Source organism: Geosmithia morbida, assembly GCF_012550715.1.
Source record: "Geosmithia morbida isolate 1262 chromosome Unknown scaffold_4, whole genome shotgun sequence".
In the NCBI taxonomy this organism is placed as follows: Eukaryota; Fungi; Ascomycota; class Sordariomycetes; order Hypocreales; family Bionectriaceae; genus Geosmithia; species Geosmithia morbida.
This window is the reverse complement of record NW_023336191.1, coordinates 204303-217102: the sequence shown is the minus strand read 5'-3', so window position 1 is coordinate 217102 and position 12800 is coordinate 204303. Positions and strand designations below refer to the sequence as shown.

Genomic DNA, 12800 nt, shown 5'->3' with positions numbered 1-12800 from the left:
ACATGCAAAACACGTGCTCTTGTGCGCTCTGCCGTCTGAAGAAGGATTGGCCCCCCTTAATCCGCGTCTTCCCTCCCTCCTTTTTTTTCTCCCGTTTACTCCAGCTGTGATGCCTGGTTTATGTATAGGGCGTCGACGACGCTGCTCAGCTTTTCAATAGTACTGAGGGCGGCGTCGTACGACTCGTCACGCTGGGTCTCGTCAAAGATGATGAGACAGCCGGCTCCCTGATCCAGGACACCAATAATGACCTTGTCGAGAATCATCTGGGACAGCTTGCGCTCGACCTGCTGATTGTCCAGGCCAACCATCTTGGCAATGTGATCGATCTCGACACGGGAGAAGGGCTCGATGACCTTGATCAGGTTCTGCTCGAGCATGGCATCGTAGAGGCGGCGGAGGTGGTTGCGGATGAAGGCATCGCTGCCGAGTTCGTAACGGTAGGCCGCCAGGGCGCGCTCGTACTCCTCGAGCGAGCGGTTCGAGTGAGCGCGGGCAATCGCCTTCATGGCCTCGAGGTTCTTGCCGGCGTACTTGAGGGCCTGCTTGGACGTCATGAGCTGGTTGACGTCCTCGGCTAGGTTGAGCATGATCTTGCTAAGAAGCATGTATTGCAGGGCGGCCTGGGCCTTGTTGCTCTCGTCGAGGCTGTGGTAGCCGTCCAGGGCTTCGATGAAGTAGGAGAAGGCCGTGTTGAAGTCCTTGTCCTCGGCGTGGAGCATGCCGCTCTGCATGTCTAGATTGGCCTGGAGCAAGGGTGGCGTGTAGACGCTGGCAGCACTGGTGCGGGCACTCGTCAGGGCGGCGCGGGCCTTGGGGATGTTCCCGAGGGCGTGGTAGACACGCGACTCGAGAAGCTGAACCTCGACGAGGCGGAGCTTGTCGTCGAGACGCTTGAGCTCACGTAGGAGACCGTTGATGAGGGTCAGGGAGTCGTAGTAGGCCAGCTTGGTCATGTAGAGGGTGACGAGGCGGACCTCGAGGTCCTGACGCTGGAAAGCGCGGCGCTCGGCTGTGGCCCATTCTATACAATCCTTTGTCACGGAGATTTCGATGTCGGTGCTGTTAGGGATGTCTCGGAAGAGGTCGAGGAGCTGGCGGACTGCAGGCCAGGGATCGAGTCTTAGTTATTGTACGGCACACTGGCGAGCAAGACCATCAACACGGTGTCGTCGGGATATACGTACCCAGCTTAGCCGACTTGGCCTTTGCAAATGACGAAAAGACATCTCTGCTATCCTTTACTAAGCTGACAAGCTGCTGCGTCTTGCTGGGGGTGGGTCAGTACAAAAAATCGAAATCAAGGGCGGGGGGGTGGCAGAGAGGCACCGACTTTGCATCCCGGTAGAGCTCTCCCAGGCTCACCAGGGCAGTCTCATACTCGCGCGTAGCGGAGTCAGAGCCGGCCCTGGGAGGCTTGGATGTGATTTCCTTGAAGGCGGCCTCAGCTCGCGCTGGATCCGTCTTTGCGAGCTTCTGGGCTTCCTGGACCCTCTCCGACTCGGCGACCGCCATGGTGATCTCTGTGTATATATATCTGTGTGGCTCGATATCGTTCTTGTTGGCGGGCAGAATATCCGGAATGGCCGGTGGGCAAGTCGAGCATAGATCGGAATTGAAGCGATGTTGGTTTGGTATGGTCGGTGATGACGACGACGACGATGATGATGGATAATGAAGACACACGCTCCAGAGCTGGCTGCTGCCGCCCACGACCAACAGGTTGCAGCACAACGACGTACACACTTGGGGAAAGAGCGGGGCGGGACCGGATCGCTGTATCTGTCATTGGCCGTTGAGTCTCCGTGCTGAGCTTCTCTTAGCTTTCGAGCCAGAAACGCCCAAGTCACGTAGCGGGTAAACTGTTGATCCCGTTTCCGGGGGCGGTCTCCGGTGCCGGCAGTACGCTCACTAGCAACATGTACGAGTACGCTGTATAATACAGGTTTGAGTATTACTCCGTAGTGGTTTCACTGCAGTGAACATGTATACTACCGTACAGGTTAGTAGTAGCGTATTCCCCCGGCATTACATTCGTATGTGGTAATAGCGGCCTCGGATAGCACCTGTTCGAATATCGAATTGAGATTACTCCGAGATTCATCCGACAAGCTTGGCCTTACTGCCTGTTCTGCCAGTTCTCGCTCCGTTCCTGGGGCTTTCTTTGCGCCCCGAATTTTCAGACCCTTCAGGTTCTCTATACTACAACAAATTAAGCGCGTGACGACCCATCATCACCATATCTCCCCCCCCCCTCTTCTTCCTCTCATTCCACCATCACATCAAGACCAAAATGTTCCGTCAAACCCTCTCAACCTCCTCCCGAGCTCTGCGCTCTGCCGCGCCCAAGCTGGCGTCTGGCCCCCAGCCCCTGCTGCGTCCTCAGCAGCTCCGCACAGCTGCCCCCGTTTACTCGTTACGCTCTGCTTTCCAGCCTTCCATGACGCGCTGGTATAGCGAGGTCAAGGACGAGGCCAAGGATGAGGCCAAGAAGGACGAGGCCAAGAAGGACGAGGCCAAGAAGGACGAAGCCAAGAAGGCTGAGGAGGGTGCCGCCAAGGAGGATGGTGAGGCCGACCCTACGGCCGAGCTCAAGAAGGCCCTCGAGGTCAAGGAGAATGAAGCAAAGGAGTGGAAGGTAAATATGTCCCCCCCCAAATACGTCGTCGTCACCATCATGACCTATACAACCATGACTAACGTTGCTCTCCCACACAAAATAGGACAAGTGTCTTCGCACCGTCGCCGACTTCCGTAACCTCCAGGACCGCACCCAGCGCGAGGTCAAGGCTGCCCGCGACTTTGCCATCCAGAAGTTCGCCAAGGACCTCATCGACAGTGTTGACAACCTCGACCGCGCCATGTCAATGGTCCCCAAGGAAAAGATCAAGGACGGCTCCAACAATGACCTCGCAACCTTCCATGAGGGCATCGTCATGACGGAGAACGCTCTGATGCAGACGCTCCAGAAGCACGGTCTCGAGCGCGTCGACCCTGAAGGCGACCGCTTCAACCCCAACGAGCACGAGGCCACTTTCATGGCCCCCCAGGCTGACAAGGACGACGGCTCCGTCTTTCACGTCCAGCAGAAGGGCTTCAAGCTCAACGGTCGTGTCCTCCGTGCCGCCAAGGTCGGCGTCGTCAAGAACAAATAAACGACTGAGACACACGCACCACTTCTTGTCTACAACTCCTCCCCACATTTTTCAGGAGTCGACTTACTCCCCGCCACTTTTTCCTCCTTAATGTCCATGAGGGAAAGAGGGACTTAACACCAAAAAAAAAAACTTGCATTACTGGGGAATGAAAGAACAAAAACAGGGGCGACTCAATGTCGTGTGTACTACTAGATGGGCATTTTTCTTTTTGGGTTTCTATTATTTTTTTCTTTTTCCATGGCGTTGGTTTTGAAAACCACTGTTGTATAATGCTCCTCTCATGAAAAATCCTCACTGGCGGTCGTTGGGTGTATTGGTATTGGATGTTGTACATCTACTCAGGGGAAAAAGAAAGGCTGGCCTCCCCCCTTGTTCTTCATCTCTGGTGAATGGGGAAGGGGAGGGGTCGATATACTTCGTCCCTTGATTGTAAAATAATCATAAGAGCGGGCGAAGTAGATGTCGCCTTGCTGGAGATGCACATGAGTTCGATGGATGGCATGTTGCTGTATACTTTGATAGCTGTCCACGGGACCACGGGGCAGACAAGGCTGTTCCCAGTGAGCTTCGTCTACATGGATATACACCATGGAACTTCAATATAATACTCTCCTCCCTAGGCTCATCTCACAGGTTGTGTGTGTATGTGCAACTTCTTGACTTGGATGAATGCATTTGAATCATCCTCCCAAGGGATATTGATTATACCTAAAAATATCATGACAGACATGGACAAATGCCTCACACTCCGTCATCTCGTTCCCTCTATATACGGCAGCAACGGTAGCCTCTTATTTCTTGGCCTTGGCCTTTGGCTTAGCCTTGGGCTTCTTCGCACCACCGTCATCGTCGCTGTCGCCCTCGGCAGCCTTTGCCGGCTTCTTGGCCGGCTTCTTCTTGGGCTGCTTGATGTACTTGTCCTTCTTGAGGTCGATCTCGCCACTGTCATCGTCAGCCTCGGGCGCCTCGACGGCTTCGCCGTCCTCCTCCTCCTCAATGGCCTCTTCCAGATCGGGAACCTCCTTGGCCTGCTTCTTTGGTGCCATGACGTTGTCGGTTCCCTTCATGAATGGCACTGGGTGGCTCATGGCATTGTACCTGGGGGTTGGGGGAATGAATGGTCAGCGTCATGCTTTGCCTAAAGTGGGAAGGAAAGGGAGGGAAAGGGGGGGAGCTCACGTTCTCGTAAAGGCAGCCTTGGCCTTGGAGTCGATCGACACCAGGTCCTCATTCATGTAGCCGACACCAAGCTCCTGGATGGCATCAAAGTCTTCGCGCGTAAGGTAGTAGCTGTCCATGAGCTCAATGACATCTTTGACGGCGTCTGTACTCTCGTTCTGCAGCCGGTTGATCATCTGGTCCCACAGCACGGGCATGTACTCCTGTCGGATCTCGTTGTGGTCGCCAGAGGACCTGAGACGCATGTGCGAGTGGATCTCGCGCGTGTAGCGGCCGAGCTTGCCCGTCTTGCTAAAGTTACCCAGCCACGAGGTGAAGCTGGAACCCATCAGCTGGCCGGAGATGAAGCTCGCCGGCCGGACTGTGCTGAAGACGGCGTGCGTCGGCATGAGCGACCAGTGCTGCTGCGGCCCGTGGATCATGCGGTCCACCAGGTCGCCGTCACTGATGCTCTCGGCGGCGCTGTCAAACAGCTCCAGGGCCTTGAGCTTCTGCTCCCGGGGAGTGTATCCCTTGCCGTTGAGGAGCATCGGCTTTGTCCGCAGGTAGTTCTCCTGAATCATGAGGAAGCTGAACTCATGGTCGTTAAAGTACAGCTCAATCTTGTCGTTGAGCGTCGAGCTGCTCGACGGGGCAAAAAGACCGCCCCCTAGCATCTTCTGGCAGATGTCCCAGGGCTTGAGAATAACGTGCTTCTCCCACGCCTTGGTCATGGTTTTTGTCTGGTCGAAGTCCATACTCTTTTGGTCAAGCTTGGCAGTGGCGATCATGTTGATGATTTGACGGATGTCCTTGTTGCTGCCCTCGATCAGGGCATCGATGACTGGCACCGGCAGCTTCAGGCCCTCGCGTACACAAATCGTCATGATGCGCGACCTGACCTGGTCCACCGTTGGGCGGTTGAACCGGATGTCAAAGGCAACGTGGTCAAAGGGCTTCATCTTGGGTAGCTTGCGTTCGTTGCAGATGAGGATTAGGGGGACCTCTGTCTTCTTGCAGAACTTGGCCAGGGCACCAACACCACCTCGATCGCCGGCCGACATACCGTCAACCTCGTCCATGATGAGAACCATGTTCTTCTTGCCATTGTCCACGTTCTTGCCATCGCCGGCAAAGAAACCGAGCAACGAGGTATTGTTCATGACATCACTGACGCCAGCCTCGACCAACTTCTTGCTCCTCGTATCGCTTGCGTTGCTTTCGAGTACATCGAACCCCTCGAGCTTTGCAGCCAAGTGAGCAGCGGTCGTCTTTCCGATTCCCGGCGGACCTGAGAGGATTACAGCACGTTCGCCGCCTAGACCGTCGGCACCTCGTCGCTGGAAGTTGTATTTTTTCGACTTCGACCAGTTCCTGAGCCAGCTCTGGATCTTTTCCACCTGTGCCTTGTTTCCACAGATGTGGCTGAGTTGAGTGGGAGCATATTTTGATGTCAGCAGCTGAGCAGTCGGAGCAGCAGGGGGCGGGGCAGGTTTGTATGAGTCCCCGCGAGCAGCAGCGGCTGCCTTGGCCTTCTTGGCCTCCTCCAGCTTCTTTGCCTTCTCCTGCGCCTCCATCTCGGCAGCCTCCTTCAGGATCCTCTCTTCCTCAGCCTTCTTCTTCTCCTGAGCCTTCTGAGCACCCTTGCCCGAACCGCCAAACGCCGGAAGTTTGCGGACGAGGTCAAAGAGGCCGTTCTCATCGATAGTTTTGATGCCCAGCGACTTGATCTTGGAAAGCTTGCTGGGCCCAGCATCCTCACCGAGGACAACAAAGCTGGTCTTACTGCTCGGCTGGCCGGTAACCTTGCCGCCGTACCGCTTGACTAGGGCCTGCGCCTCGTCGCGCCCAACTGTCTGCAGGAGGCCGGTGAAGACAAATGTCAGGCCGGTAAGGCACTCCTCAGCACCCTCGGGCATGTCGGCTATGGGGTTCTGCGGTGCTGCCGCTGCATTGCCTCCACCAGTCGCCTTTCGCCAGTCGAATTTGACATTAGGGTCCTTAGGAGGGGGTGTCGGAGGCCGGACGGTGGTCACGCTGTTGAGGATGTTCTGGTAGGCCGAGTCTTCGTCTTCGGCGGGCTTCTGGGCCCTCGGGGCACGGGATTTGCTGGCGGGCGCCTTCTTCTTCGGGGCCGGCTCGTCTGATTCCGAGTCTGGTTCCGGTGTCTTGCGCTTCTTGGCTGTTGATGCAGATCGCGAAAGCTTCGCATCGCCTTCCGCGACCTTAGCGGAGCGACCGCGCGCCGCGAGACGTTTGGGCTCGGGGAGGACTTCCTCTTCCGACTCATCATCCTCGTAGTCGTCATTCTTGCGCCTTCCCCGGCCCTTGATATCAGCAGCAAATATGTCATCGTCGTCCTCGTCTGCATCTTCCATGTAGGCATCATCATCGTCGGCTTCGTGCTTCTTGTAGTTCCCCGCGGGGCGCTTCTTGGCGGGTGTGTCGTCCTGGGCCGGGGCGACAGCCCGTTTCCCGCGGGGACTCGCCCGCACCGGGACTTCGGTCTTTACACTGGCCTTGGGGTCGCTCTTCTTTGCCGGTCCAGCCTTGGCGGATTTGCTGTCTTTGGAAGATGCAAAGTAGTCGTCAGCCGTTATGGCTACTCCCTTGAGTTCGGTATCCCTGAGCAATTGTTTGTCAGATGTAAATCGCATCGGTCCCAGAAAATCATACTTACGCAGCTTTCCTTTTCGGCGCCGACTTTGCTACAGGCTTCTTCTCCCTAAAGATAGACGATTAGCTCTTTCTCGACGCGCAAGCCTAGAAGGTTGTTCGGCGTACTGGATTGGCTCGTCGTCATCGTCGCTGTCCTCAATAACCTTGCGGTTTTCTGTCGAGATGTTAGCAGGCACTTACGGTGTCAGAGACAGGATAACTAGTCATACTTGAACGCTTGTTCTTCGCATCGTCGGCGGGCTTCGCGGCAGGCTTCGCCGGGGCGGGGACACCACCACCCTTGGACGTGAAGAAAGATCGAATGTCAGGCATGATATATAACGGCACAGCTTTTCAAAAAAAAAAAAAAAAGATGGGAAGAAGCCAAGGCCGAATAGAAAAGGGGATATAATGGCCCTTTTCAGGACATCGGGAAGAGAGCCCCTGGTGCAATGTTTTCTGGGAGATAGCTAGGCAGCCAAGGGTTGGTAGTCGAGGAAAAGTGACGTCCACGGTATTACAGGCGTGTGTGCTAAGAGCCTGGGGAACACGAAGTTGACGCGGAAGGCGTGACCCATTGGCGTAACCGTTAAGAGGCAGCAGGAGCCAGTACGGACTGTACGAGGAGGGTACGTACCTGCTTCTGTACTCTCCATGTACTCGGCATTACTGCCATTGCTGTGTACAGGTGTATCTACCTTTCCTGCCTGACCATTTAGGCGGCTAAATTGGCTCCACTGGGAGGACATTGGAGCAAAGCGGATTTTCCTCTACGGGTAGGTCAGAAGCTCCCGACGACGACGAACAACCTCCCACCAACCCAACCCGCCCGACCGGACGCACGCATACAAGGATGAAGACGGCGGCCTCGAGCGTTTCAGTGCTGGCCAGCGCCCTCCGGGGACTGACGCTGGGCGGAAGCTCATCGTCGTCGGCGGCACTGCGACAGCTGCGAGCCCCTGTGCAGCAACAGACCCGGAGCCTGGACGTTGCACGCGCTTTCTCGACGACGAGCCCTGTAATGGGCACATGGCTCGAGCCCTCGATCAACCGCCGGAAGAAGATGGCCAAGGGCCGGCCTCGTGTGGCCACCGGAGGCTCGACAAAAGGCACGACGGTGCAGCAGGGCGACTACGGTCTGCGCATGGTCGACCATCACAGGAGGATCAGCGCCAAGTCGCTCAAGATGGCCGAGGACACGATCAAGAACCGTCTTCGTGGAGAGAAGTATCGTCTCTACAAGCGTAAAAACTGTGACATTGGTGTCTACGTCAGCGGAAACGAGGTATGCTTCTCCTTCTCCTTCTCTTTTTTTTTTCATGTATTTCCTCAGTCAGCAAAAAAAMMWYYTYYTTTTTTTTTWAAAAAAAAAAAAAAAAAAAAAAAAAMYWATGGGTCTTGTTTGATAAGATGCGTATGGGTAAGGGAAAGGGTTCGTTTGACCATTGGGCTACGAGAATGGCCGTGAGCCAGATCCTGTTCGAGATTCGCGGCAAGGTCCACGAGGCTATCGTGAGAGATGCCTTCCGGCTAGCCGGGAACAAGCTCCCCGGTCAGTGGGAGTTTGCCAAGAAGGGAGACGCCCCCGTCGTCGGAATCACCAAACTCAACGGAGTGACACTCGAGGAGCTCAAGAGGCCGAGAAGGCAGGCTGCGCCCGCCGAGCTGGTTGAGACGTCGCCGGAGACCACGTCGGTCACGGAGCCCGCAAGCGAGGCCGAGGCTTCCAAGTCCAAGTGAAGGAGGGCAGGCTCAGAACGTATAGACCACATGGTCCGGCCATGTACACTATCAGGTCTTGTGCCTGTGTAATAACTGCGAATACCACTATATATTACCGTCAGGCGACGGAGAACCAGCCTCTGGGACGTGAACTTGCTAGGTCTTTGCTGCTCTCCCCCGCCTTACAGATAAAGCAGGAATAGGAGAATCCGTGAAACACACGGTCTTCAAGCGATGGATACCCTTTCTGTCCCCGTAAAGTTCTGATTTCTTGTTGAGGTACATGTCAAGGCACGTCAATTTCTGGACACTACACGACAGTGTCGCAGCCCGATGGTGCGGTCGCTTGAGTGCAATGAGTGGTGGGTGGTGAGTGGTCCGTGCGCCAATGGGGAGGATCCAGCTGCCACCACTTTACGCGACAGACGCGTCTTCCGCAAAACTTGGGAAGAGCCATCAACGCAAGACTCTGCAGACGACAAGTCAACGCTTCGGTATCGACCAGCTCCGTCACCGTCGCCACCGCCCATCGAGCACCACACAACCTCTCTTCTACAGCACGCACACATACAGACGAAATGGCGCTGATTGTCGACAAGCACAGACCTCGATCGCTGGACTCGTTGACATACCACCCTGAGCTATCGGATCGACTCCGGTCACTGGTACGTGAAGGCTTCACTCTGTCGGCGGACAGAAGACATGCCAGCAGCACGTTTCTCTGTCCTCAAGATTTCCTGTCAACTGACTGACGAACCCCGAAAAAAATGCGCAGGCCCAGAGCGGCGACTTCCCCCACCTCCTAGTGTACGGGCCGTCGGGAGCGGGGAAGAAGACGCGCATCGTGGCGACGCTCAAGGAGCTCTACGGGCCGGGCGTGGAGAAGATCAAGATTGACGCTCGCGTCTTCCAGACGTCGAGCAACCGCAAGCTCGAGTTCAACATCGTCGCGTCCATCTACCACCTGGAGATCACGCCGTCGGACGTGGGCAACTACGACCGGGTGGTGGTGCAGGACCTGCTCAAGGAGGTGGCCCAGACGCAGCAGGTGGACCAGTCGGCCCGGCAGCGCTTCAAGGTGGTGGTGATCAACGAGGCCGACCACCTGACGCGCGATGCTCAGGCCGCCCTCCGCCGCACCATGGAGAAGTACTCGCCCAACCTGCGGCTCATCCTGCTGGCCAACTCGACGGCCAACATCATCGCTCCCATCCGCTCGCGCACCCTGCTCGTCAGGGTCGCGGCCCCGACGCACGACGACATCTGCAGCGTCCTGGCCCAGTCGGCCAGGAAGCAAGGGTGGGACATCTCCGAGGGCTTGAATCGCAGGATAGCCAGGGACAGCGGGAGGAATCTGAGGAGGGCTCTGCTCATGTATGAGGCTGTTCATGCACAGAAGTATGTTGTTTCCTAGTTTTTTTTTTCCCCCTATGTTTTGCCCTCTTTCTTTGTTGCTTTATATATGTGACGTCCTGCCATCCCATCCCATCCCATCCCATCCCCCCCTTTTTTTTTCTCCCTATCATAACTCTCCTTCTGGGAACGAACCCAAGCTGACTGATGTGTCAAGCGAAAAAATATCCGACGACACTCCCATCCCCCCAGCAGACTGGGAAGCCCTCATCGGTCACGTCGCCAAGGAGATTATCGAGGAGCACACACCGGCCCGCATCCTCCAGGTCCGAGCCAAGCTGTACGACCTGCTGACGCACTGCATCCCCCCGACGACGATCCTCAAGACGCTCACGTTTAAGCTGCTCCACATGATTGACGACCCCCTCAAGGGCGAGGTGATTCAGTGGTCTGCCTTTTACGAACATCGCATCAAGACGGGGACCAAGGTGATTTTCCACCTCGAGGCTTTTGTGGCCAAGTTTATGAGGATCTACGAGATGTACCTTATGAGTATGGATATGTAGGGATGGTCACAACTGCTTCAAACAAGGCAAGCTCATATCATTCTGCCTGGTGTCTTTCTTTTTTTTAATCCATCTATTTTGGCATTTTTTGGCGTGTGATAGAACATTCAATGGACTCTTCAGAAATGTAACAGGAAACAAACAAACAAAAAATAAAAATAAATAAAAATAAAAGAACAAAAAAGTGTTACCATTAAAGGAAGGACTCGGCATGTGTAGGTACAATTAGCCTTGTCAACCCTGAATACTACCATGTACTCGTACATTGCTTCCCTCGGGCTCTATCCATCCGTCAAAGCATCTGATCCAGCTGCTTGGCGTGATATCTTGGCATGCGGGGGATGGACAAGCTTGTACGCCATCCCAGAAAAAAAACGATATTCCACAAAGGTAATACTTCCGAGGCGGACAGGTGGGCACAGCCCCTGGATGGGCCGGAGTTTGACCATCATCTGACTGGATCTGCATGCCCATCCATCTGGTCGAGTACGACGGTGCTACGTATTACCTTGCATTTTTTGACACGTGGGTCAAGTGTCGGGGCCAAAGAGAGAGAGAGGGAGAGGGAGAGAGGGAGAGAGAGAGAGGAGAGGAGATGTAGATCAACGCCGAACGTCAAGCAAATGGCGATACTGGCAATGATGAAAGACACGGTACCTTTCTTTCTCTGCCAGAACTTGACGGGACCACACGAGCTCCCACATACGACCCCCACTAGCTGGTGGAGAATACGGGGTCCCGTCAAGCCCTGACAAAGCTGTCTGATGTCCGCCTCTTTCATGGGCGGCATCTGCCTCCAAAAATGGCGGAGATCAAACCCCCGCCCGCCCCTTCTCTACCTCTCACCGTCTTGACCCACCAGCAACGGCAATGCTCCGTATACGTACCGATATCGAGACCGTTCTCTAATCATGTGCGTAGTCTTGGGGCTAACAGCGACGAGCATGGATTACCAGAACCGGAGTCTTAGTGCCGCTAACGGGATTATCGTCTACGCCTATATCATTACTCGCGTCGAGTCCGACCATGCAGACGTTCGAGGTCGACACCAGCAAGACCACGTCCGAGGCATCGGGGCGCGCAGGAAGAAGAGGTATCTGAATGACAGGTAGAGCTGAACAACAAAGGGAACATTGCACAAGAACACGCCGTGCGGCCACACTCAGACCGTCCAGCCACACCGTCATAGCCGACTGCCGTCCCAGCCTCGGGCCACGCGTGGGGGAGTCCGCGGCCCTTGCTGACGGCGGAAACCTGCTTCTGGTCAGGGCCGTGTGTGGCATCATGTGCACCGTTCCACTCACCAGCACATACCTATCCAGGGTGGTCTCGTGCGCCTCTCCCTCGCCAGATACTGGTGGTGGAGTCTACAGCTGACGGGGCTGCGTCCAGAGTTCTCGGAGGAAAGATTGACGGATGGGCAGGAAAAGCACGCACATCACCGCCAGAGACGACGCGTGCAGATATATGTGCATATGAAAAAAAAACCTATGACTGATCCAGGTGATGGCCAAGCATTCTCATAATAGCCGTCTCATCAAACACGCCGGTCTAGGATGGCTTCAATCTCCCTCTCCCCAGTCGTCGCCCTAGCAAGGGTACGTAAAGCAGCGCGTGTGCTCATACCGAGGCGAATCTTCTAGGCGAGGGTACGTCTCGGAAGCTGCCGCACGCCTGCCCCAACTGGCTGACGATGAGCCCCTTTGTTATTTTCCGATAGGGAGTCCCATACCTTCGCTCAGCTGCTGCCCGGACATGGGCTCCATAACGATGAAGGAGGGCTCCCGTCCTCGCGGTACATGGCGTATAGCAGGGGTGCGGGCACGCTGCTAGCCTTAGCCTCTAGTAGCGATAGAGCGTGTCCCTCATTCTCAGAGACGAGGGACCCATGCTTCACGACAATCCGCCGTGTATTGAAAACGGTCCGTCGGGCAGAGGGTTCCGAAGACAGCAGGGCTTCTCGTCGACTTCTTAATCTCCTGGAGGGTAGGGGTGGGGGGCGCGCCGGCAGACTCGCAACGTCGCGACGTCATGGGAGCGTCGGTATGGAGAATGGCGCGGACGATGTGTGTTCCATAGCAGTCATCCGTTGAGTGATATAGCTGCTATATGTAGACGTAGGACTATAAAGCAGGGCGAGGCATCGTCTCGGAAATGGGAGGCACGAAACGTAGAGGTCGCAGGT

The 12800-nt window shown here is 55.7% G+C and overlaps 6 protein-coding genes across 6 annotated transcripts; 4 read left to right on the top strand and 2 right to left on the bottom strand.

Annotated features, from left to right (window-relative positions):
* Positions 1-95: 95 nt before the first annotated feature.
* GMORB2_5557 (26S proteasome regulatory subunit N6) lies at positions 96-1515 on the bottom strand (the record flags this gene model as incomplete). The annotated part of the gene is made up of 3 exons (XM_035467527.1): positions 96-1102; positions 1188-1270; positions 1334-1515. The coding sequence occupies 3 exons, from the start codon at positions 1513-1515 to the stop codon at positions 96-98; spliced, it is 1272 nt and encodes a 423-aa protein (XP_035322493.1).
* Positions 1516-2293: 778 nt separating this feature from the next.
* Positions 2294-3155, top strand: GMORB2_5556 (molecular chaperone GrpE; the record flags this gene model as incomplete). The annotated part of the gene is made up of 2 exons (XM_035467526.1): positions 2294-2638; positions 2724-3155. The coding sequence occupies 2 exons, from the start codon at positions 2294-2296 to the stop codon at positions 3153-3155; spliced, it is 777 nt and encodes a 258-aa protein (XP_035322492.1).
* Positions 3156-3949: 794 nt separating this feature from the next.
* Positions 3950-7307, bottom strand: GMORB2_5555 (replication factor C subunit 1; the record flags this gene model as incomplete). Its single annotated transcript, XM_035467525.1, has 4 exons — positions 3950-4256; positions 4338-6941; positions 7101-7149; positions 7205-7307. The coding sequence occupies 4 exons, from the start codon at positions 7305-7307 to the stop codon at positions 3950-3952; spliced, it is 3063 nt and encodes a 1020-aa protein (XP_035322491.1).
* A 520-nt stretch (positions 7308-7827) lies between these two features.
* GMORB2_5554 (Ribosomal protein L16/L10AE) lies at positions 7828-8714 on the top strand (the record flags this gene model as incomplete). Its single annotated transcript, XM_035467524.1, has 2 exons — positions 7828-8295; positions 8400-8714. 2 exons carry the CDS (start codon positions 7828-7830, stop codon positions 8712-8714), a joined length of 783 nt encoding a protein of 260 aa, XP_035322490.1.
* A 560-nt stretch (positions 8715-9274) lies between these two features.
* Positions 9275-10615, top strand: GMORB2_5553 (replication factor C subunit 3/5; the record flags this gene model as incomplete). Its single annotated transcript, XM_035467523.1, has 3 exons — positions 9275-9361; positions 9472-10094; positions 10267-10615. The coding sequence occupies 3 exons, from the start codon at positions 9275-9277 to the stop codon at positions 10613-10615; spliced, it is 1059 nt and encodes a 352-aa protein (XP_035322489.1).
* A 911-nt stretch (positions 10616-11526) lies between these two features.
* On the top strand, positions 11527-11992 carry GMORB2_5552 (uncharacterized protein; the record flags this gene model as incomplete). The annotated part of the gene is made up of 2 exons (XM_035467522.1): positions 11527-11708; positions 11791-11992. The coding sequence occupies 2 exons, from the start codon at positions 11527-11529 to the stop codon at positions 11990-11992; spliced, it is 384 nt and encodes a 127-aa protein (XP_035322488.1).
* Positions 11993-12800: the final 808 nt, after the last annotated feature.